Source organism: Chiloscyllium plagiosum, unplaced genomic scaffold, assembly GCF_037043375.1.
Source record: "Chiloscyllium plagiosum isolate Xiang-an unplaced genomic scaffold, Cpla_swu_hap1 HiC_scaffold_23, whole genome shotgun sequence".
Classification (NCBI taxonomy): Eukaryota; Metazoa; Chordata; class Chondrichthyes; order Orectolobiformes; family Hemiscylliidae; genus Chiloscyllium; species Chiloscyllium plagiosum.
Genome location: NW_028270161.1, coordinates 44,432,522 through 44,458,367, shown reverse-complemented (window position 1 = coordinate 44,458,367; position 25,846 = coordinate 44,432,522). Strand labels below are relative to the sequence as shown.

At 39.6% G+C, this 25,846-nt stretch overlaps 1 protein-coding gene across 1 annotated transcript in view; it reads right to left on the bottom strand.

Annotated features, from left to right (window-relative positions):
* The window catches only part of LOC122561656 (ATP-binding cassette sub-family D member 2-like), a 90,397-nt gene extending 65,759 nt beyond the window's left edge, over window positions 1-24,638 (bottom strand). Inside the window, exons 1-3 of the mRNA XM_043713607.2 lie at window positions 23,574-24,638; window positions 9,661-9,841; window positions 417-541 (exon numbers count right to left, since the gene is read on the bottom strand). Coding sequence (XP_043569542.1) covers window positions 417-541; window positions 9,661-9,841; window positions 23,574-24,479 — 1,212 coding nt within the window. The 5' untranslated portion in view covers window positions 24,480-24,638. The remainder of the gene's footprint in view (window positions 1-416; window positions 542-9,660; window positions 9,842-23,573) is intronic.
* Between the last annotated feature and the right edge of the window lie 1,208 nt (window positions 24,639-25,846).

Below are 25,846 nucleotides of genomic sequence, written 5' to 3'. Positions count from 1 at the left end.
TGGGCATTTAGTCAGAGCACAGTATGGAGAGACAGAGGGTGAGGATTTGCTCCATGTTTTTTTAAAATCAATTTGTCTTACAAATGAGCAGACCTATGTAAAAAGAAGACAATCAAATTTTCAAGCGATTTCCCTTGTATTATAAAAACAAATCTTCCCTGCATTGGTACAACATATAGAGAATAAATCACTTAGGGGGATTGCTATGTCAGTGTCATTGCAAAACAGCAACATGAGCTTCCTCAGTATTTTGACAGGGACTGGATCACCTTGGAAAATACTGTTCATACTTAAGTTTAATATAAACCTTATGTAGATTATATTTCTTTTTTTTAAAAGAATACATGAATGATGTCATCTATATAAACAGTGGGAACAGACTGCAATTTCATTCATAACTTTATAGTGCATAATACCTCTTTGTATGAAGACATAATTCTTTCAATAGCATCAGCTCCAGCAGCCAGCAGATTACGTGCTGTGGTGAAAGCTTCAGTTCGTTCACTAACCAAACTTACTTGCTTGTGTCCATCTTCTGACTCTTGAAAAAAGATAATAATGCATATTAAATTCTATTTCATGATATACTAAGTTACTCGGACATGTAATTTGCCTGTTACAAAACAAAGCAGCACTTTAATATATAAACATAAATTATAAATCCTGCATTTAGACACGGCCTGATACGAAGAGACAGATAGGATTCACTTTATGCTTTATTTTCAAAAACAAATTGTCTTATAAATGAATAGAATTGAATAGAATTGGAGGACAATGTTTTGATAACTCCTCTGGTTTTAACTGGAGGAAATGCTTTTGCTTGAATTTTTTTGTAATTTTTAGATATTTATTTGAACTTACTAATTTTCAAACGTGTCTCAAAAACACACCAAGTATTTTCCTGCAATTGATTACTTGGACCAACAGAGCCATCGTCCATATAAAGTTTACATTAGGAATACTCAAGAGTATTTACCAGTTTCAACATACACAGAAGATCTTGAAAGAAAAGTAACTTCCATTTCAGGAAATAGCAATAGATGCACATTGAGCAATTAAAGCCACAATTACATGAAAAATCAATGCATTATTGTACCAATTCTATCAAATGTATCTATTGTATAGCTTACACCTTTATAGCTTGTTGTTCTATTCTTGACAATTCCAATTTAAATGGAAAACCACTGATTAAATTGTACAATGAAAAGTGCTCAACCTAGGTAGAACAAAAACATTTTTTCTGTCATTGATAAAATACAGTAATATAAAATACAGCAAATAAAATTTTATGTTCCTATTTGAATACATCAATCTGCAAGCTTGCTGTAAGTGTAAAGTATTTCAGTTCTCCACCAATATCAGACTGTTAATGTAATTCCCAGCAGGGTATGATCTGGCTTCAGGGCAAAATAAACTGAGAATTCTTGTAGACATAAAATTTCCACCACTTCAGTCTTAATGCCTTGGAGACTTAATAAATATACCTGATAACTCAAATGTAAGTATGGAAAATATACCCTCCCTTATCATTGTGAGGCTGATTTTAACTGACAGATGTGTTTCTGAGTAGACAACAAGTTAAAATACTTAGAATTAATGGCCTATCAGGAAGCTGACAGAAATCTGTTGACTTCCATCTTTAACCTGAGCATAATGTACAATTCTTGAGAAGCCCCAGGTGTGTCTATTTAATGATATAAATGGTTCGACAGCTGTTTCTTTCAATTTTAAAGTTAACAGCATGAAAATGGCACTCCTGGAGCTTGCCAGTGAAAACATGACAAATTGAGGTTTAGCAATTCCTAGGCATGAAATGTTTCAAATGCTGAGATCTGGCACCTATTTCCTTGCCTAAGTGAAAAGGTCTTCGTTCACAGAACATGTTCTGAGAGCATGTATTTATTGCTCCGCAGTTGGTCATTTCCAATATTTTGGAGCTAATTTCTAACAGTTTGGAGTTTTGCCTTTGATCTGCACTGTCCAACTGCCAACCTGCAAATCAGCAATTAAAACTGTTAGTGTATAAAACGTGACTTGTAGAATCTTGTAATCTGTTGTCCACGAGTGTTTCTCATAAGTAATTAATACTATCTCTGTCAGGGCTGGCACTTTTATGCTCTTCCTAACTGACTAAAAGAGTCAGAAAAACTGAATGCTATGTTTGCTGCTTTTGCAGACTTACTATGGGTTCAAGATGTCATATATTCTGATAAATGTACATAATTTAGGAATTTAGATTTTACCATAGAGTTAGAACCAATCTGAGGCTTCAGTTCTGAGAAGGTAACTACTTTTCTTAAGTCAGAACGTCTTAGTGAACAATGAACTAAATAAAGACGGTCTAAGAAAGCACATGACTTCAATTAGTTGCCCAGCAAGATACTTATGCAACTGACAAAAGTGTTTACATGCTGAGTTTTATGGCATACAGACAAATGATCAGGGACCACCAATAGTTTGCGACGAATAGAGTTTCAGTTCACAAGAACTGTTCCATATCAGCAAAAAGACAGGTTAGTTTGTGATGTCTCTGAGCTTAGAAAGTTTCTGTAGAAGTTTACAAGCTGTCAGACCTGAAAAGAAGTTTAGGCATCACACTGGAAAAGGTCAGTTAAGTAAGAAATTAAAGAGTTAAGATAGGAGAAATACTTTCCACGGATTGAGAATCCAATGAGGATATTGTTGGGATAATAGTAAAAGGGTTGTCAATGTTGATCTTGTCAATGTGTGTTGATATTTCTAAATTGCATATATTATATATAAATACTTTGTGTTTTCTGTAATAAACTTTTGTGGTCTCTTGCTGAACAAAATTGGTAGACTCCTGTTCAGCAAATAGACACCATTTTAACCAAATGCAAGAGTTAAACTTATGATCTGTCAGGCCAGGCTTCACTCTTGGATCTGGCTTGTCCAGTGGTATCATCAGCTGAGATCATAACATGCCAATCAAGCTGGCCCAAGTCACTCAAACGTCAATGAAAAGGGTCTTCATGTCATCAATATACACCTGGCGTGCAAACACTAAAAAAAATCAAAACTTGTACTTATACCAGATTTCCAGGGAGCTGTCATAATATGTTCATCTTGGGACATTCAAGTTTTCTACATGTCTTCACAACTTGAAGCAGAGTTTGTGGTTGATTTTTTGAAGACAAGGTCCACCCACTGAAGACATGGCTGACAACTTCTAGCACTATATTCAAGAAAGCTACAACAGGAACCACATAGGCAGCAGAGTTGTAATTAAGTAAGCAATCTGAATGTTAAAGATGTAATTCAGAAGCCGGGACAAAAATCAGAGTGCATTCAGGATGCATGAATCAGGTTTTCTCGAACATTAACTGTTGCTACACTTTTTTCAACATTGTAGAGCCGCAAAGTCCGGAACCTTAAAGTAAGAAACTGATAAGCACTCTGTGCTTTTCTTCTAAAGATGTTACGTAATGAATGGACCAACAGTCCCACACAGAACTGCTGGGGACAACTTGTTTCTGTTAAACTGAAGCAGTACAGCCACAGAAACAAATTCTGAATCCAGTGTATTCCCCAATTCAAAGAAGTTCCACAAACAACAATTCATCTTTCACAAAAACCCTTTGCTCGTTGTTAAATTATACCAACCTTAACAAGACAGGCAGGCAGGTCACCTGGCAGGCAGCAAGTAAAAATGAGCAAGACAGGACAATGAAGTGGTGAAATATATTTTACGATGCAACATTATCAAACATCCAAGTTAACATCCCTGTGCAACTATAAATCCTTTGACTTATTTTTCAACATATTCCTATATGGTGCCACCCTTTTTAGTGAACACAATGAGAGGCAAACTCCTGATATACCTGTTGGAACTGCTTAAATGCTCCTGAACATCTTCCACTAAATCTGAGAGGCTGTGAAGGCACAGTCCAAGATCTCTCCACCTTCCCTTCAAGACAACAGGCAACCTATAGAGCTCTGAATGGGGGGAATAAAGGCATTGTGCACCCTCACTGAATACAATATCTATGGGCTAGAGGGCACTTTGCTGAGTTTTCTCGTCATGTTTAATGTTTTCTCTGAAGGTGACCACCCTTTCTATGTATCCAGATATCGGTGTCAATGCCTGAGGCATCCTTGCACTGACATTAGAAATGGACTCATCCAATTTGAATTAGCTTTATTGTCACATGTCCTCATGAGTACAGTGAAAAGTTGACAAGTCGCCATTTATGGCGCCATGTTATGTACATAAGTACCTAGGTACAGATTCTTGAGTACAAATTCTTAGTAAAATAAAAATTAGAAATATAAAGAAACAAAAAATCCTTATAAAGTACAAAATCATAGTAATAAATTAGAAAAATAAAGAAATAAAAAGTTCAGAGTAACAGTCATTTCATGATAATGGAACAAAAAGAAAAAAAATTTAAAAAAGAAAATTTAAGACAAAGTCCACTTAATCCACTTCACAACTCTGGGCTCGAGGACTTGACCCTCCTTGTTGGAATCCCGGACCAGACCCACCACGATGCTGAAGAAATCGTTGCATGGGAGTAACAGACTGACTGAAGCCAATACAAAGAAACTCAGATCGATGCCAATGAAACAGCTGCTGAAATTTCCCTCCAACCATGCGTATTGTGATCGAAGACAGTGACAGAATTTCACAAGTTGTGTGATGCTTCTCCAGAACAGCCTCCTTCACCAACAGTCTCCAAGGTTTAGCATTTGTGTTCAGCTAAGTTAAGATTGAAGGTCTGTAGCTTCCGATGGAAAATCTCCGCTTCTGTGCCATCTCCACCAGCTACTCTTGCACATTTTATTGTGAGATTTACCATATGATAGCCCATCTGTCTGCACTGGCACCTCCATTGAGGCGGACGTATTTGTGCAGGTAGAAGATATACTTGAGTACATGATGTACCTGAGAATGGCGCATTCTCAGTGATTGACCTCTGAGGAGTTTTTGTCCTCCATCCACACCATTGATGGTAATGTGAAAGGCCTGTGAGAGATGAAAGACATTAATCAGAATTGACAATTAAAGTTATAAGTCATTACTATGTACAATATAGGTTTTACGTACCCACTGACATCAAGTCAACATGCAGCCATCAGATTTTTTTCAACACGTAGTTGGGAAACTCCTGTCTTTCCATTTCCAATGGCCAAGCATGCTAGCACTTAGCTTATCTCTAGCACCACCTCCCCTGTAATGCTCAAGGTGGTATTGATTGTAGGGCAAATTTCAGATCTGTGCCTCTCCATGTCATTTTGAGCTTTCTTCTCCTGCAAGGAGAGTAAAAAGACCTAAGGAATGTGAGAAGTGGAATATTTGGATGATGGAACATAAGAGACTAAGTTAGAAGGTACCTTTATCTGCCTTATAATACAACTGAGCAGCAACAACATTTTTCATACACCATATGAATCTAATTTCCATGTTCCTTCTTTTTCAAACAAAAATAAATAACATGTTTAATCACAAGATGATCCATATAAAAATTAATTTATTTGCACGTTCTTATAACTTTGCATCCAGGATTGCTAATAATTCCTTGGAGTAAGCGCATTTTTGTGAAAAAATCTGACGTATAGCAAGCTAGTTTAGTTTAGAAATTTCTTTTCTTTATAACATTTCTTTTATGCTAGCAAAGTCAATCCTAAATCTTTTCTCACTGATACTCTTTGTCTGAAAATAAGTTGTAATGTATAATTTTCATCTTTTAACAATCACTCTCGGTTAGAAATGTAAAACTACATCCAAACCAGTTAGTGAGACAGGATCCAACAACTCTCTCTGCATGGTAGAGTTTATTAACTACTCAATCTAACAGTTCTTTCTCCACACCAGTCTCACTTATTCCCGCTTCAGATATCTTCTGGTTCAGGCCTTCTGGTTCAGAGATTGGGATACTACCACTGAGCAACAAGAATCACCCATTCCCCCTTTTATATCTATCCAATTAATTAATCAAATAATCCAATCATCCATTTAAGTACTTGCAATACTCACACAATGAACTGATACATGAAAGTAAGTTCTTGCGAAATCCATCTAAAATGAAGTTAAATACTGGAAAATCAAGTTAAAGACAACCTTTTGTTTATACAGTTCTTTTCATAAACATTCAGAATGCTAAAGCAGAGGACGTGTAGTTATTGTTATAATAAAAAAGGTGAAAAGGTAAAGTCATCATGATCTTAACATGCTATAGGGCTGCTCTCTAATCAGAGAGAAGTGACTGGTGGTGATTTAACCTGAGGGTTACCAAACCTCAAATGAGGGAAAAGGCAGAGAAGGAGAATCTTTCATGGATAATATGGGCAACCTGACAGATGTTTTGCACATAGCAAGTTACCACAAAACAACAATCTTATTTGTGACATTTATTGAGAATAAATATTGTCCAGGACAGCAAGGATAATCCCATGTTCCTCTTCAAAATATTGTTGTGGACCTGTCAAATTCACATGAGAGGTCAGAGCTTTGGTTTAAGCCTCTGAAACAAAGCACTTCTATCATTGCAGCTCTTTTATATTATTGTATTAGTTTTTGCTTGTGTGTACCAGAGTGAGAAATGAATCCACATTCTCGTGACTCAGAGGTAAGAGTGCTCCATACTAAACCACAGATAATGTTTAATTGCCTATGTAAATTGGAGATAATTCAAATGAAAACATAACAGAACTTAATTTCATTTACAGCAAACATTAGGTTGAAATTGTAGATGAACTGCTGTATACTGCAACTCCAATTTCAACCTATTTTCATTTATGTCACTTTAAACTCAAAACTACAAATGGTTTTTTTGGGTAGAATCTCTAGTTAAACTACAGTGTTTCAGAAAAAGTGTTCAAACCTCATTTTAATTGGATTTCTGGTTCATACAAAAAACAACCATTTTTAAATCAAGTTAAGGCAAATGTGCTGAAAAGCAAAAACAAACATCAGAAACAGGATATGTAATAAACCAGTGAATCTAATTATATCAAAAATATTAAAGTCTTTTTTTTAAAAGGAACATAAATTTCAAAACAATAAAGTTGAGAAATTGAACATTAATTACTAACTGGGTTCAATGTAACAGCATTCCTTGGTCTTTTTGATATTTTAATGATTAATCTGTTCAGAGATGTAATTACACACCTTTGCAATAGGTGGGACTTGAACCTGGACCACCTGGCTTAGAGGTAGGGACATACCAGTACACCACAAGGGCCTTTTCTCTCATTTTGTTTTCGACATCTGGCTGCAAATCACTTTCCAGCAGGTTCAAATACAACAAAGGCATACCTTTCCCAGTAAACCATATAGTATCCTCCTCAATAACATCAGCAATAAATCTTCAAGAACTATCATACAGAATAACCTTCAGCCAACATCTCAGACTCCACCACCATCATCCCTCTTCCAAACTACAGACCACTAAGAGGTAAAAGCACAGTGGTGCACAGCTAGAGGGAGTGGCCACAGAGTCGATGGGGACTTTAGACCCCATGAAGTCTTATGACATTGGGTCAAATATATGCAAGGGAGCTGTGGATCACCACTTTTGCCCTTGCTCATATAGTGAATCAGAGCTCCTCCATGTTGAACATCCTGATGAAGGGCTTTTGCCCGAAACATCGATTTTCCTGCTCCTCAGATATGATTTGACCTGCTATGCTTTAGCAGCACCACTCTAATCTTGACTCTGATCTCCAGCATCTGCAATCCTCACTTTCACCCATCATTTGGAATAAGACATGTGGTAGAAAATAAAGAATATTTCCTGGGTGGGACAATTCAATTTCTATCAAGGGTGGCTCTATAATACTATTATTGACCACCTTGACTGAGTCCTGTAGAAACTCTGTCAGAATGGGCCTTGGCTGTGACAGAACCAAACCCAGAGAAAAAAAATTTACTTTGCACAAAGTCAAACTGCACATTATACTCCGCGATGTTAATGAGCATGACCACTAGCTTCAAGACTTCAAGCTTATTAGTTAAAGATACCGACAATCAATGTGTTGTGTAGCACTACCGAAATGGGTAGATTCAGTACAAAAACAGAAGCTCAAAACTGGGCATTTGTGAGTTTCTTTCAGCCATCAGCAGTAGCAGCAGAATTGCATTTCATTACAATCTATATCCCTTCCACAACCATTATCATAGAACAACAGATTAATCCTGGTTGGATGAAAAGTGCAGGAGAGCTTATCAGACATAGGACCAAGCATACCTAAAACTGAGGTGCGAACCTGAGGAAAGCTACAGTACAGGTAACATGCACTCTATAGTATACTGCATCTGCTGTTCAGTCAGAGTTAAATAATACATAATGAATGGATCAAATCAAAGCTTTGCAGTCCTGTCACATCTATTCATAAATAGTGGTAGGCAATTAAACAACTGGAGAAAATAAGCTACATGAATAGTTTCAACTCATTGATATGCAGAATCAGTAAGTACAAAAGAAAAGCCTTGAGTTTTTGAATCTATCTTCAGCCAAAAGTACTGAGTGGATGATCCATCTCAGTCTGCTTCCCATTATCAAAGAAGCTAGTCTTTAATACTGAAGGAATTTTCTTACAAGTTGTTTAAATTTCACGATCTGTGTTTGATCATTTTATCATAATTATGTCACAAAAATAAACTAGATTGATTTCAATTGTTTCAAACTTATCTATGCTTCAAGGCAACAAATAATTTGGTCAAGCAATACACTGCATTCTCTTTTTTTCCCAATTTTCTTTATCGTTTTGCTCGTGTGCGAAAGAAAACAGCAACCTGACGCAGGTATAAGGTGGGACAGTTTGAGGCAACGTTTACATATTAGATTTATCCCAACAGAGAATGACAAAGGAATAAAATAAGCATATCAGCCAAAGCAAGGAGTTAACGTGAGTCAAGTACTGGTAGACAGAAAAAGCTTAATATATGACACCAGTTACAGCAAGCAGTCAGCATTCTTACTGGATAATACACTCTTGACACTGCACTTTCATTCTGCTTAAAAACATAATAGAGAAACAATTTGCCATGTAATGCATTTAATGCAGGAAATGCTTCCAAGACATTAAACAAAGATTTAAAATGAAAACTAAACAGCAATGTAAGGACATGTACAATGTGACAGGAAAAATTGAGGCCATTAAGGACTAAAGAAGCTTTTGACATATTAAAACTATTTCTAAAGAAACAATGCAGGGTTTTCCCTGTTTCAACTTGCAAATTGTGAGCTTGGTGGATATATAATATTCTTGTGTGTATACAACATATTTTACTGAGGGAAATGGTGTGATCAATCTTGCTGGATGCTGCAGAAAGATTGGCAAGAATTTATTAAACATTCACTGAGAATTATAATATTGAATACTACAGACCTGTCGAAATAATTGTATGGCCTCTATGTAACAGATCTCCCAATATCATGACGTTTTACTATTAGTGATGAATAATGACAAATCTGTTGCGTCTACTAACATGAGCAGAACCATATAGTCAGTTATTCAAAACGATAGGGGAGCAACTCAAATGTTTTTCCTATTATTGTGGGATGCTTCCTGCTGGAGTCTTTCCCAGGATTGCATCGGAAATTATTATCTAAACATATAATTTCTGGGTTCTTTAATAAGCTTTGCCAAAACCAAACCAATTTCTTGATTTAGTATGAAAATTTGCTTCATTACCATTGTCTGCAAAACCTGTCGCCGTGATGATCGGTAGTGCCACCATCACTAATCCACTCCCACTCCACACATACTTCATTAGAAACTGCTCCAACATAATGTACCAAAGTCTCTTGGATAAAATAAGATTCATCTGGGCAGCAAGTGACTTGTAACTTCTCTGTAGCTGGTTCATTTCCACCTAAGAAATCAAAAGAGAGATGATAAAAGTATAAATATTGCGTTGGCTAACTTTATCTTATTACAGAAAGGTGTTGTGTAAAATGTCAATTGCATTTAAGTGCCTGTAATGTGCAGAATTACTGGTAATTTAAACAGAGACTTGGATGTTCAAAAGAATTCCACGTGAAAAAGAATTGCAGAATTTTAACAGACTAATTTTTCAAGTTCGAAAAGAAGAAAGTTGTCTTCAATTGAGCTTTCCACACTACACAAATCTCCCCACCCCACCGTGTTTGTCAGAGTTTTCAACTGTATCTGACCTTTCTTCCACACTTCTGATCCCATCCTTGCCTCTCTCTCCTAGAAGTGCAACTGGGTTCTCCTTGTTCTCTTTTTCTATCCACCAGCCTTCATATTTTAAAGATCATCCTCCACCATTTCCACCGTATCCAACATGATGCCACCACCAAACATATCTTCTCATCTCCCTGCCAAGACCATCGTGAAGTGACAGATACCCTGGTCCACTCCACAGTCACCCCAAAAATTAATCTACTTTCCATTGCAATTGTATAACATCTGCCTCTTTAATTCCTCTCTCCTCATTGTCCATGGCCCAAATACTACTTCCTGGTGAGGCAACAGTTTACTTGTACTTTTTACAATTTAGTATATTGTATTCCCCATTCACACTGCAAGCTCTACTGCTTTGGAGTCAGTAAAACATAGACTGGGGGACCATTTTGCAATATATCTTCACTCAGTACACAAGCATGATCCTGAACTTCCAATTGTTTGCCGTTTTAAACTTACCACCTTGATCGCACGTTTACTTTTCTGTCATCAGCCTGTTGCAATGTTTCAATAAAGCTCAAAACGCAAGTTTGAAGAACAGCACCTTATCACCTACTTGGGCAATTTCCAACTTTCTCAACTCAACAATTTCAGATCACAATCTCTGGCTCCCATTCTATCCTGTTTCTTTCATCATGTGCCAATCTTAATCTTGTTTTTCACATTTTTGCCTTTGGACACAGCTGTTCATTATTCTGCCATGCAAATTCACTATGAATAAATATTTTATTTCTTTACTATAGTCCCATAATCTGTATGTTTTATTCCATTATACCTTTGTCATTTAGTCTGTCTTGTCCTCTAGCCTATCCCAGACCTATCCTTTTATTATTCTTCTGCCTGCTATTCTTCAACAGCAAAAATACCCATCATATTTTCACCTTCCTTCAGTTCTAAAGAGTCATACCCGACTCCAAGAATTAATTTGGCTTGTCTGCAGAGACCTACTGAATATTTCCAGCACTTTATTTTTATTTGCCAGTAGTACAGCACCTAACCTCTTGTGCCAGTGATGAAAAGAAACAAAATAGCAATAAAGAGTGCGAGCAAAAAGGTGTTAGCATTAAAGACAAGAAAAAGTTTAAAGAGTAATGTTGAAATTTTAAAAGAACTGCAATTATGATTCTTATAAATGTTGGATCACTACTACTTTAAATCATTTCAACCCATGACTTAATTGACAAAACAGCATCAATATGGATAAGTTGTATCAAGTACTTGTCCTGTTTCTTTACTACATTGAACAAATTCCATTATCTGATCCACTCCTCTCAAGCCAATCTACCCTTCACACGCTTTCGCTCTCATGTCACCCACATCTCATGCCTTCTAACCTATCCATTTGTCTTGTGAACTTCATCCTTCCATCCATTCTATTTCATCACTCATTGAAAAACCTCTCCTACCAGGATAACCTTTTTTGTTGGAATTGCATTTTCATTCTTTTGTTCTTTACCGTCACCAATCGCTGAAAGCTGCATATCCCTCGCACCCTTCATTCTTCCGCACATCCCACTTGCCACTAGATGCATTAAGCAGGGCCCACCAAGCAAGAGATATGTCCCTTAAACTAATCAATCAAAACAATCTAGACAAACAAAAGCTACCCATATTAAAAATTAGTGTAACAACATTCTTTGAAGGATCTGGTCTCCAGAGAAATCAGGAGGGTGATTTAAATTTCTGAAGTCACTATAAAAATGTAATAAATAAGATATGACTGACTAATTAGTTCTATTATTGTACCAATATCATAAAATCATGGAATCTAATAGTACAAAAGGAGGCCAACAAGTCCATTGGCTCTTTAAAAGAGCTACTCATTTAGGATCCACACCAGAGTTTTATTTCCCCATAGTCCAAAAACTTTCTACTCTTCAAGCACATTTCCGATTGTCTTTTGGAATTTATTGCCGTGATCACCCTTTGAGACAATGTATCGTAGATCTTAATGGCCCTGTGCCTAAAGAAAATTTCTAATTTCACCTCTTTTTTTGTCAATTATTTTAAATGTTTGATCTCTGTTTACTGGTCCGCTTGCCAGAAGCAACATTTCTCCTTACTTCGCTAAAAGCTTTCATTAACTTTGAATAGTTCTAGTTCATGCCTTACTCCTCTGTGCTTTAACAATGCTCACTATCTCTGGGCATTCTTCATAAAGCGGGGACCTGAATTTTACACAATATTCCAGCTGAAACCTGATCTTTTTTCAAGGTTTCCATGACTTCCTTATTTTTCTCTTCAATATCCCTATTCACAAAGCCAAATATCTTAATTTCCTTTCTTAAATGCCCTGTCACCTTCAAAGATTTGTGCATATGCAATTGCAAGCTTCTCAGTTCTTGAATTCCCCTCAAAATATTAACCACTTTGATAACATAAACCACGTATGCTCTGCCAATGCACTTGAATGGTGCAATTGCCATTGCAGTTACCATATTTTGACGTCACACTGGGATTTGAAGTTAGCACCACTGACATTTTTCTTCTATGTGCACATTACTGCCACCTCTCTAGTGCAACTCCTTCCTCCACTTCTGTTGCTGCCTTGCTGGACATTTTGTTCATGGAGTGCAGCAAAAATGAGGTAATAGGTGAGACAATGAGAGCTCTTTATGGAAGTTCCTCCACATCCATGGTTTTGCAATTAATTTCAGGGGCACCAAGTTGCAACTTAAAGAATGAATGATGTGGAGATGCCAGAACCACACAATACCAGGTTTAGTCCAATAGATTTATTTGGAAGTACAAATTTTTGGAGAGCTGCTCCTTCGTCAGGTAGATGTGGGACAGGATCATTGATCTTTTACGATAAATTCTGTGTCCTAAGCATCTTACAACTGATGTGATGTACTCAACAAAACTAGATTGCTGTTAAGTGTTTAATCACTTAGAATGGGGATGCTGGTTTCGATTGATTAATATGTAATTCATAAAATTTCTTTCAAGTCACAGTCCTGAGATAACTTAAGGTTTTGTCAGTGTATTGAAAAAAATTACATCTCAGCTCAGACAATGCATTAAAGGTATGAGGTTAGATTCTGTCTGTATCCCAACCTTGAGTCAGACTGGTTCTATTTCCAAAGTAGAAATTTACAAAATGTCACGTTGACTAACTGCCGACAGATTGTGTGATCTTTTAACAAAATACAATGTATCCGCAAATACAAATTTGCAAATGCAAATTCACCCCATAGACTTATGTTTTGTGTGTGTGCGTGTGTGCGTCCACGGCAGAGAGTGTGTGTATGTGTAGGAGAGAGGGAGACTGTGTGTGCGCGTGTTTGCTCGACTGTGACCGAGTATACTTATACGCCTGAGAGACGGTGTGAGAGCGTGAGCGAGAGAGAGGGAGTGTGAATGTGAAAGAGAGAGAGTCTGTGTTAGTATGAGAGAGTGTAAGGTGTGGTGTGGTCATCTGCAGCGTGACATGAACCAAAGATCCCATATGAGGCTGTCCTCATGGGTATCGAACTTGGCTATCAACCTCTGCTCGGCGACTTCACGTTGTTGCATATCCCGAAGTCCACCTTGGAGTTACTGAATCAGTTCTACAGTGGCATCACAAACACTGCAATTGCATGGACTACAAGGCACCCATCTTACAATAGCATAGCTTACACAAAAGCAAAATGCTACAAATATAAGTGATTTAAAATATAAACAAATGCTGGAAATATCCTTGCAGCATCTACTGACGGAGAAACATACTGTTCCTCACAATGTATATAATTTCACACATATGTCACTTCACCATTTTATATCCTTCTGAAGTCTGTGAATATTCCCTTTATTTTGACTACTTTGCAGAGGATACAAAGTTTGGCACACTTTAAAATTGACACTAAAAGACCTGATGCTACTTCTCGAGGAAGCTTTTGCTTCTTCCTCCCCATCAGAAAAAAATCTATTCATCACCACTCTCTACCTGCTATCCTTTAGCCAATAATGCAACCACATTGCCAATGTTCCTTTCATCCCACTGCTTTTTATTTTAAAATAGGTTTGTTATCTGTGACTTCAACAAATGCATTTTCAACATCCATAGATACCACATGGCTATCATCAACAATGATCTTTTTTCTTCATTGAACAACTCAGTCAGATTAGTCATAAACAATTCATCTTTAAGAGATCCATGCCTTCATGGCAGAGTCTTCTTTAAATACACTTACATTTGTCCTTGGAAAAGGTTTTCCCCATTACTTTTCCTACCACTGATGTTAGACTGATTCTCTTTTCTAATTAGGTTTCTCTGTTTTTTTGAATGTGTAACATTCGCAATCCTTCAGTCTTCGGGCACCACTCCTATGTCCTGAACAGAGACTTAAGACATAGGAGCAAAAGTAGGCCATTTGGTCCATCATCTCTGTTCTATCGTGCAATGAGATCACAGCTAATCTGATGATCCTCAATTAATCTTTCATTTCCTTACTGATTAAAAATCTGCCTTTACTAGCCTTTATTCTTAACAGTCCAACTTCTACAGCCTTCTGTTGGAAAGAATTCCACAGATTTACTGTACTAAAGAAAAAAATATATCCTTGCCAATCGTTTTAAGTGGGTAACCCCTAACTCAGATTATGACCTCTGGTCTTCGATTCTCCCACAAGAGAAAATAACCTCTGCATCTGTCCTGAAAGTACCCTAAGAATCTTGCATATTTCAATAAGACCTCTAACTTTTCTAAACTCCAATGTGTTCAGGTGCATGGTTCTCTGAAAGTGGAGTCACAGGTAGACAGAGCAATGAAGAAAGCTGTTGGTACACTGGTCTTCATTAATCAGGGCACTGAGTATTGAAGTTGGGAAGCTATGTTGCAGTATACAGGATGTTGGCAAGGCCGCACTTGGAGTACTATGTTCAGTTTTGGTCACCTTGCTATAGGAAGGATGTTATTAAACTGGAAAGAGTGCAGAAGAAATTTACAAGAATGTTGCCAGGATTCAAGGCTCTGAGTTATAGGGAGAGGTTGAACAAAGAAAATTACAGCACAGGAACAGCCCTTTGGCCCTCCAAGACTACCCCGATCCAGATCCTCTATGTAAACCTATTGCCTATTTTTATCATCCAAGGACCTGTATCTTTCTGTTCCCTCCCCATTCATGTATCTGTCAAGATACATCTTAAATTACACCATTGTGCCTGCCTCTACCACCTCCGCTGGCAACACGTTCCAGGCACCCATCCCCCTCTGCGTAAAGAACTTTTCATGCATATCTCCCTTAAACCGTTCCCCTCTCACCTTGAACTCATGACCCTTAGTAATTAAGTCCTCCACTCTGGGAGAAAGCTTCTTGGTATCCATCCTGTCTATATCTCTCATGATTTTGTAGACTTCAAATCAGGTCCCCCCTCAACCTCCATCTTAATCTACTCAACCTCTCTTCATAGCTAGCACCCTCCATATCAGGCAACATCCTGGTGAACCTCCTCTGCACCCTCTCCAAAGCATCCACATCCTTCTGGTAATGTGGCAACCAGAACTGCACACAGCATTCCAAATGTGACCAAACCAAAGTCTTATACAACTGTAACATGACCTGCCAACTCTTGTATTCAATACCCCATCCAATGAAGGAAAGCATGTTGTGTGCCTTTTTGACCACCCTATCGATCTGCACGGCCACCTTCAGGGTACAATGGACCCGAACACCCAGATCTCTCTGTACACCAATTTCCCTAGGGCTTTTCCATTTACCAAAAAGTTTGCTCTTGAATTGGATATTCCAAAATGCATCACCTTACATTTCCCCAGATTGAACTCCATATGCCATTTCTCCACCTAACTCTTCAATCTATCTACATTCTGTTGTATTCTCTAACAATCCCCTTGACTATCTGCTACTCCACCAATCTTATTGTCATCTGCAAACTTGCTAATCAGACCACCTATACCTTCCTCCAGATCATTTACGTATATCACAAACAACAGTGGACCTAGCACGGATCCCTGCGGAACACACTGGTCACAGTTCTCCATTTTGAGAAACTCCCTTCCACTACTACTCTGCCTTCTGTTGTCCAACCAGTTCTCTATTTAGCTCATACACCCTGGACCCCCTGCGACTTCACTTTCTCCATCAGCCTACCATGGGTAAACTTATCAATCGCCCTACTAAAGTCCAAACACACAACATCCAGAGCCCTTGCCCATATCAATCAACGTTGTCTCTTCCTCAAAGGATTCTACTAAGTTGGTTAAGACTTGACCTTCCCTGCACAAAACCATGTTGCCTATCACCAATAAGGGCATTTTCTTACAAATAGGAATAGATCCTATCCCTCAGTATCTTCTCTAGCAGATTCCCTACCACTAATGTCAGGCTCACCGATCTATAATTACTTGGATTATCCCTGCTACCCTTCTTAAACAAGGGGACATTAGCAATTCCCCAATTCTCCAGGACCTCACTCGTATTCAAGGATGCTGCAAAGATATCTGTTAAGACCTCAGCTATTTCCTCTCTCACTTCTCTCAGTAACATGGAATAGATCCTACCCAGACCTGGGGACCTGACAACCTTAATGTCTTTTAAAATACCAAACCCTTCCTCTGTGGCATTTTGCAGTTGCATCAAGTGTGTAAGAATCTCAAGAAAAATAACGTAACACCTCCCTCCTTATGCCGACTTGACCTAGATTAATTAAATATCTAAAAGCTCGGACTTTTTTCTTTAGCACTTAGGAAACTGAGGGGGGGCTCTCATTGAAGTGTGTAAGATCATGAGAGGCATGAATAGGGTGAATGCACTCAGTCTTTTCCCCAGGGTTGGGGAATTGTGGACTAGAGTGCATTAGCTTAAGGTTAGAGGGGAAAGAATAAAAGGGGACCTGAGATTTTTTTTTAATAGTGTGGTATGCTTATGGAATGAGCTGCCAGCGGAGTGGTTGAGGTAGGTAAATTAAGAACATTTAAAAGGCATTTAGACAAATACACGGATAGGAAATGTTTAGAAGGATATGGGCCAAGTGCAGGGAAATGGGGTTAGCGTAGGTGGACATTTTGGTCAGCATGTACCAATTTGGGCCAAAGGGCCTCTCTCTGTGCTGTAGCACTCCATCTCCATGAGTACAAGGCCAATCTACTCAACTTCTGCCCAAAAGAAATTCTCTCCAAACACAGATCAATAGCGAAGCTTCTCTGGATCACCTCCAATACTAGTAATCATGTTACCTTAGATAAGGGGACCAAAACTGCTTGCAGTATGTCAGCTGCAGTCTGACTAGTACTTTGTAGCATTTTAGCAAGTTCTCCCTACTTTTATACTCCAATCCCTTTGAAGGCCAATAGACCATTAATCTTCCCTATTACCCAATGAACTTGGATGCACAATTTTGTGATTCATGCACAAACAGCAGTCAGGTGGGACAAGTTTAGTTTGGGATTATGTTCGGCATGGACTAGTTGGACTGAACAGTCTGTTTCCGTGCCATATGACTCTGTGACTCCTAAATCCCTGTGCTGCAGCTTTGTGCAGATTGCAGTCAGTTTCTGCCATCTCCATTTCTGCTTCCCTCAGCAAATTACACTCCATCTGGACAAGTGATTTGTGAACTTTGAATGTTACCAATTTATTTAACACTTATTTTGGTTCTTTTCTCCTTCCCCTCTATGTGGAAAAATTCAACTGGTCAGGTAGGAATACTAATTAAGTTTACAGTTATGCCAGACTTCATAAACTCATGGTAGTAAAGCTGTACTTTGTTTACATCAGATGGCTGTAATTCAGAGACATCTATACATTTACAACAAATTGCTTGAATAAAGTCATGCACCCAGCTCACACTTGAGTGCATTTGGGTGAGTTTATAACACAATTTGAATAACAGAAAACATCCAAAAAACTAGTTTGTCTTTATACTTGGATTACAAACCTAAACATTGTGAAGTTGCTTCCTTTCCGTTCATTGACGACTTTTGTCTCCATCCCGAGCAAAGGATTATGAGGTAATACTTTGCTGTATCAAGGCAATTGTATTACAAAACTACTATTACTTCAAGCAAATTTTACATATAATTGCCAAAAGGTTTGGCATTCACACAATCATGGGGTAGGATTTTTAATTCTTGCATGAGACCAGAATGGACGTGGGTGAATGGGTGCTGAAAATATCACACGAAAGACAAATCTAATGAATCTATTTAAAAAGCGTTCATTGCTGCTTAAGAGTTTGAAGGTGATAAGGAGCATGATGAAGTTGACAACATAGTGGGGAGCCAGTCATTGCCATGACAGGAATTTAGATGGCCTCCCCCACGAACAGTAGAATGTTGAGTACTCAGCCAGTATCACACAAATGCTACTGGGTATGCACAGGTTGTGCTCAGAGTTGACTACGACTTCAGAAGTGCAGACGGTTATGCATAAACTAGCATAGTGATTTCCATTTGGTTGGAGCCTCATAAGCACAAAGGGCAGTGAGTTTCACCTCCATCACTTAACTACACTGCTCATACCCTACTTCCTGTAAGGACTCAATTTCATTATCCCAGTTGTATCTATTGCTCTCTATCACTGCCAATGCTTCAATTACTCTTTCAAGGTGAAGCAGCAATTTACATGTTCTTCTTTCAATTTGGTCTACTACATTCGCTGCTCACAAAGTGGTCTCCAAAACATTGGGGGAACCAAGCACACATTTGGTGACTGCTTTGAGGAATATCTCTATTCTGTCAACAAGAATGATCCTGAGCTTCAAATGGCTTCTCATTTTAATTCTCCAATTTTCTCTTACCCTGACACTTTCTGTTCTTGGCCAACTACAGTCTTCCTGTAACTCAACAGCTAATTCTCAACCTGCAAATCTTTGGGCATGTGGGACTGGACAGTAATTTACCAGTGTTAATACTCCCATATTTCAAGGCAACTTCAAAGTTTTTGTGTTACATTTTCATTGTCCACCCCTGTAGTGCAGTCCATTTGAGAGATCAGAGAACACATCACAAATTGGGGATAAACTTTCCTGCAACTGGATGCAATATTCAGTCTATCTTTGTTGGTTTTGTCAGAATTTTGACTTCTGAAAGCCTTCCTCTATCTACAAGGTATCAATGAGGAGTGTGGTAAAATACTCTCCACTTGTTTGAGGAATATGGCTATCTTGGGCCTCAAGAAGATTGAAATTATTAAAGACAAAGCAGATTGCTTAATTGGCTTCCCATCTATCACTTTAAATTGTTCCTCCACTGTAACACACAGTTGTTGCAGTGTGTACAATATTCAAGATGCACTGCTACAATTTGCGATAGCTTCTTCAAAGCTCCCCCATTGTCTGGAAGGATGACAGCAGCAGGTACATGGGAACAGCATGATCTCAAAATACTCCTCCAAGTCACATATTGTCACGACTTGGAAATATAATGCAGCTTATTTGTTAGTATTCTATTAGTATAATGGAACTCCCTCTTCAACACACTGTGGGAGTACCTTCACCATATAGACGAGAGCATTTTATGAAGGTGATTTGCCAAGGATGGGAAATAAATGCTGGCCTTGCCGATGTAACCCATACCTCGCTAGATTTTATTTTAAAACAAGGGGTGCTGATTGACCTGCAATTTCTATTTTTTTTTCCAGGAACTGTAGTATATTGTTCATTCGAAAAAGAAATTTTAGAAGTCTTAAATGGAAGGTAGCATTATTTCACTATGAATGACTTCTGTTTAATTAAGTTGCAAATTATTATCCCTGCAGTAATTATGATTGGGGAAAAAAGTCTAATATATTAAAACCTTCATAGTTTACCTTAGATTTCAAGAAAGATTATTAATATTTTCAGATATTCTTTCATAGGGATTCACTTTATTATGGTGTGGGCCTTCAGTAGAAACCTGTAAGTGCCATAAGTTGGTGTTCTGCCAATAAACTGTGACATGTATTTATATAATTGATTTGGATGCGAGCATAAGAGGTACAGTTAGTAAGTTTGCAGATGACACCAAAATCGGAGGTGTAGTGGACAGTGAAGAAGGTTACCTCAGATTACAACAAAATCTTGATCAGATGGGCCAATGGGCTGAGAAGTGGCAAATGGAGTTTAATTCAGATAAATGCGAAGTGCTGCATTTTGGGAAAGCAAATCTTAGCAGGACTTATACACTTAATGGTAAGGTCCTAGGGAGTGTTGCTGAACAAAGAGACCTTGGAGTGCAGGTTCATAGCTCCTTGAAAGTGGTGTCGCAGGTAGATAGGATAGTGAAGAAAGCGTTTGGTATGCTTTCCTTTATTGGTCAGAGTATTGAGTACAGGACATGGGAGGTCATGTTGCATCTGTACAGGACATTGGTTAGGCCACTGTTGGAATATTGCATGCAATTCTGGTCTCCTATTGGAAAGATGTTGTGAAACTTGAAAGGGTTCAGAAAAGATTTACAAGGACATTGCAAGGGTTGGAGGATTTGAGCTAGAGGGAGAGGCTGAACAGGCTAGGGCTGTTTTCCCTGGAACGTCGGAGGTTGAGGGGTGACCTTAGAGGTTTACAAATTTATGAGGGGCATGGATAGGATAAATAGACAAAGTCTTTTCCCTGTGGACAGGGAGTCCAGAACTAGAGGGCATAGGGTTAGGATGAGAGGGGAAAGATATAAAAGAGACCTAAGGGGCAACTTTTTCACGCAGAGGGAGGTATGTGTATGGAATGAGCTACCAGAGAAAGTGGTGGAGGCTGGTACAATTGCAACATTTAAGAGGCATTTGGATGGGTATATGAATAGGAAGGGTTTGAAGGGATATGGGCCAGGTGCTGACAGGTGGGGACTACATGGGGTTGGGATATTTAGTCGGCATGGACGGGTTGGACCGAAGGGTCTGTTTCCATGCTGTACATCTCTATGACTCTATGTATCTGAAGGCTTATTTGGTCTCATTGTGACTGAGGATCAAGTTATTTCATTAAAAGAAATTGGAATGAACTTTCTCCCCAAAAAACAGCAAGTAACAGCACTCTAACATCAATGGCTGATTTTTTTTTTCTGGCTAAGTGCACAAAGGTAAGATGTTAGTGTTTGGAACAGGGAGGGTGTTGAAAAAATAGTTTCTGTGTTGGGACATTTTCCCACTACCAGGAAACTCTCAAGAGTGGCTGGTTATACTCAATTGTGAGGCATTTTGCCATTACAGCAGCATCACCACCACAGACGAAGGCTTCCAGTGCATTGGAGATGTCTTGGGTGGTAACTGGAACTGGGATGCCAAGGGAAGGAAAGGCTGCCCCACCTGCAGTGTTAAATAAGTCTGCCAGAGGGATTTTCCCAATTAACATTCCAAATAGTTTGGCCCTCATTTTATTTGTATCCAGACTTCCAAGTGTATTTCTATCTGCTGGAGCAGCTAAAAGTTAAGAGTTTTTAAGCCCTCTGATTGACCCTGCAGCATCTAAAGCTCATCAACCTTTAACAGTCACAGATCCAAAGGCAGTTTAGAGGAGGCCATTTCACAGAACATTGTGCCACAAATCTCAATATCACCAGTGGAGGCTTGTGACCCCCTTTGGTGCTGATGACAAAGTCTTGAAACCTGAGGAAAAATCCAATCCTCAAAGTTTTTGTCAAGTGTTCTCAACCAAACGCAACATTTGTTTGATGTAAAATATAATTGTATGAAAATGTGCCTTTACTCCAATCTCACTCAGCATATGCTTTCAATCATGTGATTCTCAGAATAAGCTTCATAATAGTCCACAAGTTTAACCAGAGCTGTATTGTGTAATCAGCTGGAACAGGAACTGGATTTTGAGAATATCCAAATTTACTCCATCCATCACCTCGACAATTTGTGTGAAACCCAGTAAATAAAGCCGGATGATGGTTCAGTGGTTAGTACTGCTGCCTCAAAGCATCAGAGACCCAGGTTGAATTCCAACCTTGGGCAACAGTCTGTGTTGGAGTTTGCACATTTTCCCCTTGTCTGTGTGGGTTTCCTCCGGATGCTCCAGTTTTCCTCCCACGGTCCACCAAGATGTGCAGGTTACTGGCCATGCCAATATGTGAATTGGTTCAGTTAAACCTCCATACCGTCCTTACCTGACAAAGGAGCAGTGCTCCGAAAGCTTGTACTTCCAAATAAACCTGATGTTGACAGATATCAGTAATGAACAAGCTAGGTGGATTAACCATGACAACACAAGGTTACAGGAATGCTCTTTGGAAGGTCAGTGAGACTCGATGTGCCGAAAGGCCTACTCCCACACTCAAGATTCTACGATTCACTGGATCATCTACTATCTCCCACAATTAAAATAACTGTTAGATTTAAAGAATTAGGAAATTAACCACTAATTCAGCTGGTCCCAAGAGTCAACTGGAGTGACAAGACAGCATATCAATCTCTGACTCATAATTAGAAAAACTAGGTCAGAAAGATGTAGCCACAATCTACTCAATTTACCATGAAAAACAAGACTTTTATAGGTAAGCAGACACAGGCTGTTCTCATGAGAACAAATTAATAATGTGCTTAAGACCACAGCATAAGAAAGTGACTGTAAATTCGGAAGCAAATTGTAAGTGCCACCCTGAAAGTGTTCAAACTAGTGTTCAAACTTGCATCACTGTAGCTGTTCTGACAAATTGTTATCAACCTGAAACGTTAACTCTGTTTCATTCTCCACAAGTGCTGGCCTACAATTTCCTTTTTGTTTAAATTTCAGGTGTCCAGTACCTACAGCATTTTGCTATTCTATCATAGCGATTCAATTGAAGATGCTCTTCTCAAAGTGGAAAAGGGTAAGGATCAGAATGCAGAGGTGCAGAAGCGACGATATAAGTTGATCAAATCCATGCAACACTTGATTGTATATTGAAATGTTCAACTTATTTTTAAAATAAAAAATATTTTCAATATACACAAAGTTGACTACCTTTGGTAGAACCATATTATATTCTAATTTCAAATTCAGAAATGGTAATTTAAACAGCCAAAACAAATCTATAACAATAAATGTTTATAAACATTTACAGTCCTCAGTTTCTTCTTGGCTAAATAAACTGAATTTGTGATCACTAGAGGAAGGTGAATCTTAAAAATGGAATGTAAACAAGTAGAACATAATTACATTTAGCAAAATGTTCTTCTATGTCAAGTTAATTAATCTTTCATGGGCACTAAAACCAAAACAGCAATTTCTTCTAAAGTAGGTTTTCAATCAGGGATTGCAGTGAAACACATCACACCTATTATTACAACTAAGGGGCTGAAAGGAATCCAATTTCCTAAAACATAAATAACCCACACATTACCTCTCTAATCTACAGATTCAAGGTATTAGAGTAATTCTAAGGTGTCAGGTGATAGCTACAGCAATACGCTAATGGCTTCAGTGGTGCTACCTTTCATAGTTCAAATCTGCCAGAACAATCAGTTTAATGAGCTCCAGTTTCACAGTGAAATCCTTACCCTGTGTCCCCTGTAAAAAGCAATCTCTTCTGCATTGGCTATAATACGTGAATGGATGTATCTCAAGTATCCCTTCCTCTGGGCTTCTTCGGCCACCAGCTTGCCAAACCTTGGAGAGAAGGCTCGTAATACCCTGGCGGTGGCATAAACGACAAGCCCGGCTAACAGCGTGGGTCCCGTGGGGTTTGCTCCCCGCGAGGCCGCGGTCTGGATCAGGGTGTAGGAAGTCAGCATTACGTCCAAGATGGGTTTGGTCAGGTTGGAATACAAGTGTGCGATGGACTGAGCAAACATCATGATATCCTCTGTCAGCGACTGGTCGGGGTTCTCCAGCCGTCCGTCCATGTTGCTGACCTTGTAGTAAGTCTGATCGGTGAAGTAGGTTCGATAGGCGTGATCGACCAGGCGGGTGCGAAATGCCAGGGCCAGCTTGCATTCCAGATAGCGGATAACGCTGTTGACGAAGGTGGCCGGGATGGCCACCAGGAGCCATTTGACCAGTTTCAGCACAAAGCTCCTCGGCTTCTTCTCAACGATAGACTTCACGATCTTCCCATCCAAGCCGGCCACGTAAATCGACAGGAAGGTCCTGGAAATCAGAGCCACCGAGTGCAGGCAGAGCAAGCCCAGCTCCTTGGTGACCAGTTTGGGGAAGAGGATTTTCCCGAGACCGATCAGCTGCTGCAAGAAGTCCGCGTCGACAGCTGGAGATTTCTTGGCAGGGCAGTGGCTGCGGGAATGGCGGGGAGCCGGGGTTTCGGGCTGAGCTTTGCCGTGGAGCTGATGACAGAGGAGCGGGTACAGCCTCCTGACACCGTAGGCGGCGAGGAGCAGGAAGACGGCTCTCCGGGCGGCCCGGGACTTGGTCCATTTCACCCCGGCCGCCACATGCAGCAGATGGGACATTTGCGCCCCGTCAGTGCTCCAGCCCGCAGACGGAGAACAAAACGGCGGCGGAAGCAACGACGCAGACGGCGAGTCTGACAGAGGGGGAAAGGTTACCGGGTGTCATGGTGCAGGGCGCCCCATCGGTTCCGCAAACTGAGAGCCGCTCTCACCGGCGCTGCGGCACCGCGTCCACCTCCGTCACCCAACGCGCACGCTCCCGTCTCCTGCTGGGATTGGCGCAGAGCTCGAGCGCGTTCCGTGCGCCTCCCAGCACACGCGCCCGCGAGCTCCAGCCCACCGTCCGACGGGCGCGCGCGCTCTCCATACACCACTCGGCGACGGCTGGCCTCGTTCGCTTCGCGCGCACTCTGGTGAGCGCACCACCACCATGCAGCATCCGGAGACCACGCGCACACCACTGACCCCGCTCCATGCAGCGCGGTGAAGGAACTGTTGGGGAGAAAAATTCTCGAGAGACAGAATCAAAATGTCCATTTATCAGTGTGTGTGGCTCTGTCAGAGGGAGGTCATGTGATTTGATTTGCGTTTTTCTCGGTGACTAGGTATGTGGATGAGGTTCTGGATCAGTGGTGCTGCTCCTCGGATGCTGCCTGAATTGCTGTGCTCTTCCAGCACCACTGATCCAGAATCTGGTTTCCAGCATCTGCAGTCATTATTTTTACCATTTGGATGAGGTTGGTTACCACGATATTAGCCAATGGGATCGAGGGCATTCTGGATCATTGAATGGCTCTTTGGTGGCAGGAAGCAGTGAGTAATATTTGAAAGGTTTTTTTGTGACTAGAAGCCTGTGTCCACTGGTACACGACAGAGTTCAACGTTGGGACTTGTGGTGTAAGTGTACATTACTGATCTAGACATGAATGTTGGAGACTTGGTCAAAAATTAATCATCATCATCAAAAATGCCTTAGACCAGAGAACAATATAGACAGCCAGGTCAGATGAACTGAACAGTGGCAAACGGAATTAAATCCTGAAGATGTGTGAGGAATGTATTTTGGGAGGACTAACTTGGCAAGGGAAGTACAAGAGAATCAAAGTGATCCTCATATGTAGAACGATCGATGTCCAAAGATACTTGAAACTAAACAGCAGAACAGCATTTATGTGGATTCACTGCTGGGTCAGACAGCAGTGTAAGTCTCTTTCTGTGTTTGAACCGTCTTTGTCTCCCTTCCTACTTTTAAAAATGCCCTTGTTTTGACATTCCCCCTCCCCCCAAAAGTTCCAAAACCATGCAACAGCTTATAAAAAAGTATTTACTGCTCTAAGAGTTCGAGGAAATCAGTTCCAACACTGAAAATACCTCAAAAAATGAGTAGCTCTTAAAGCCAGTTTCTTTTAATTTCATTCTCCATCTTG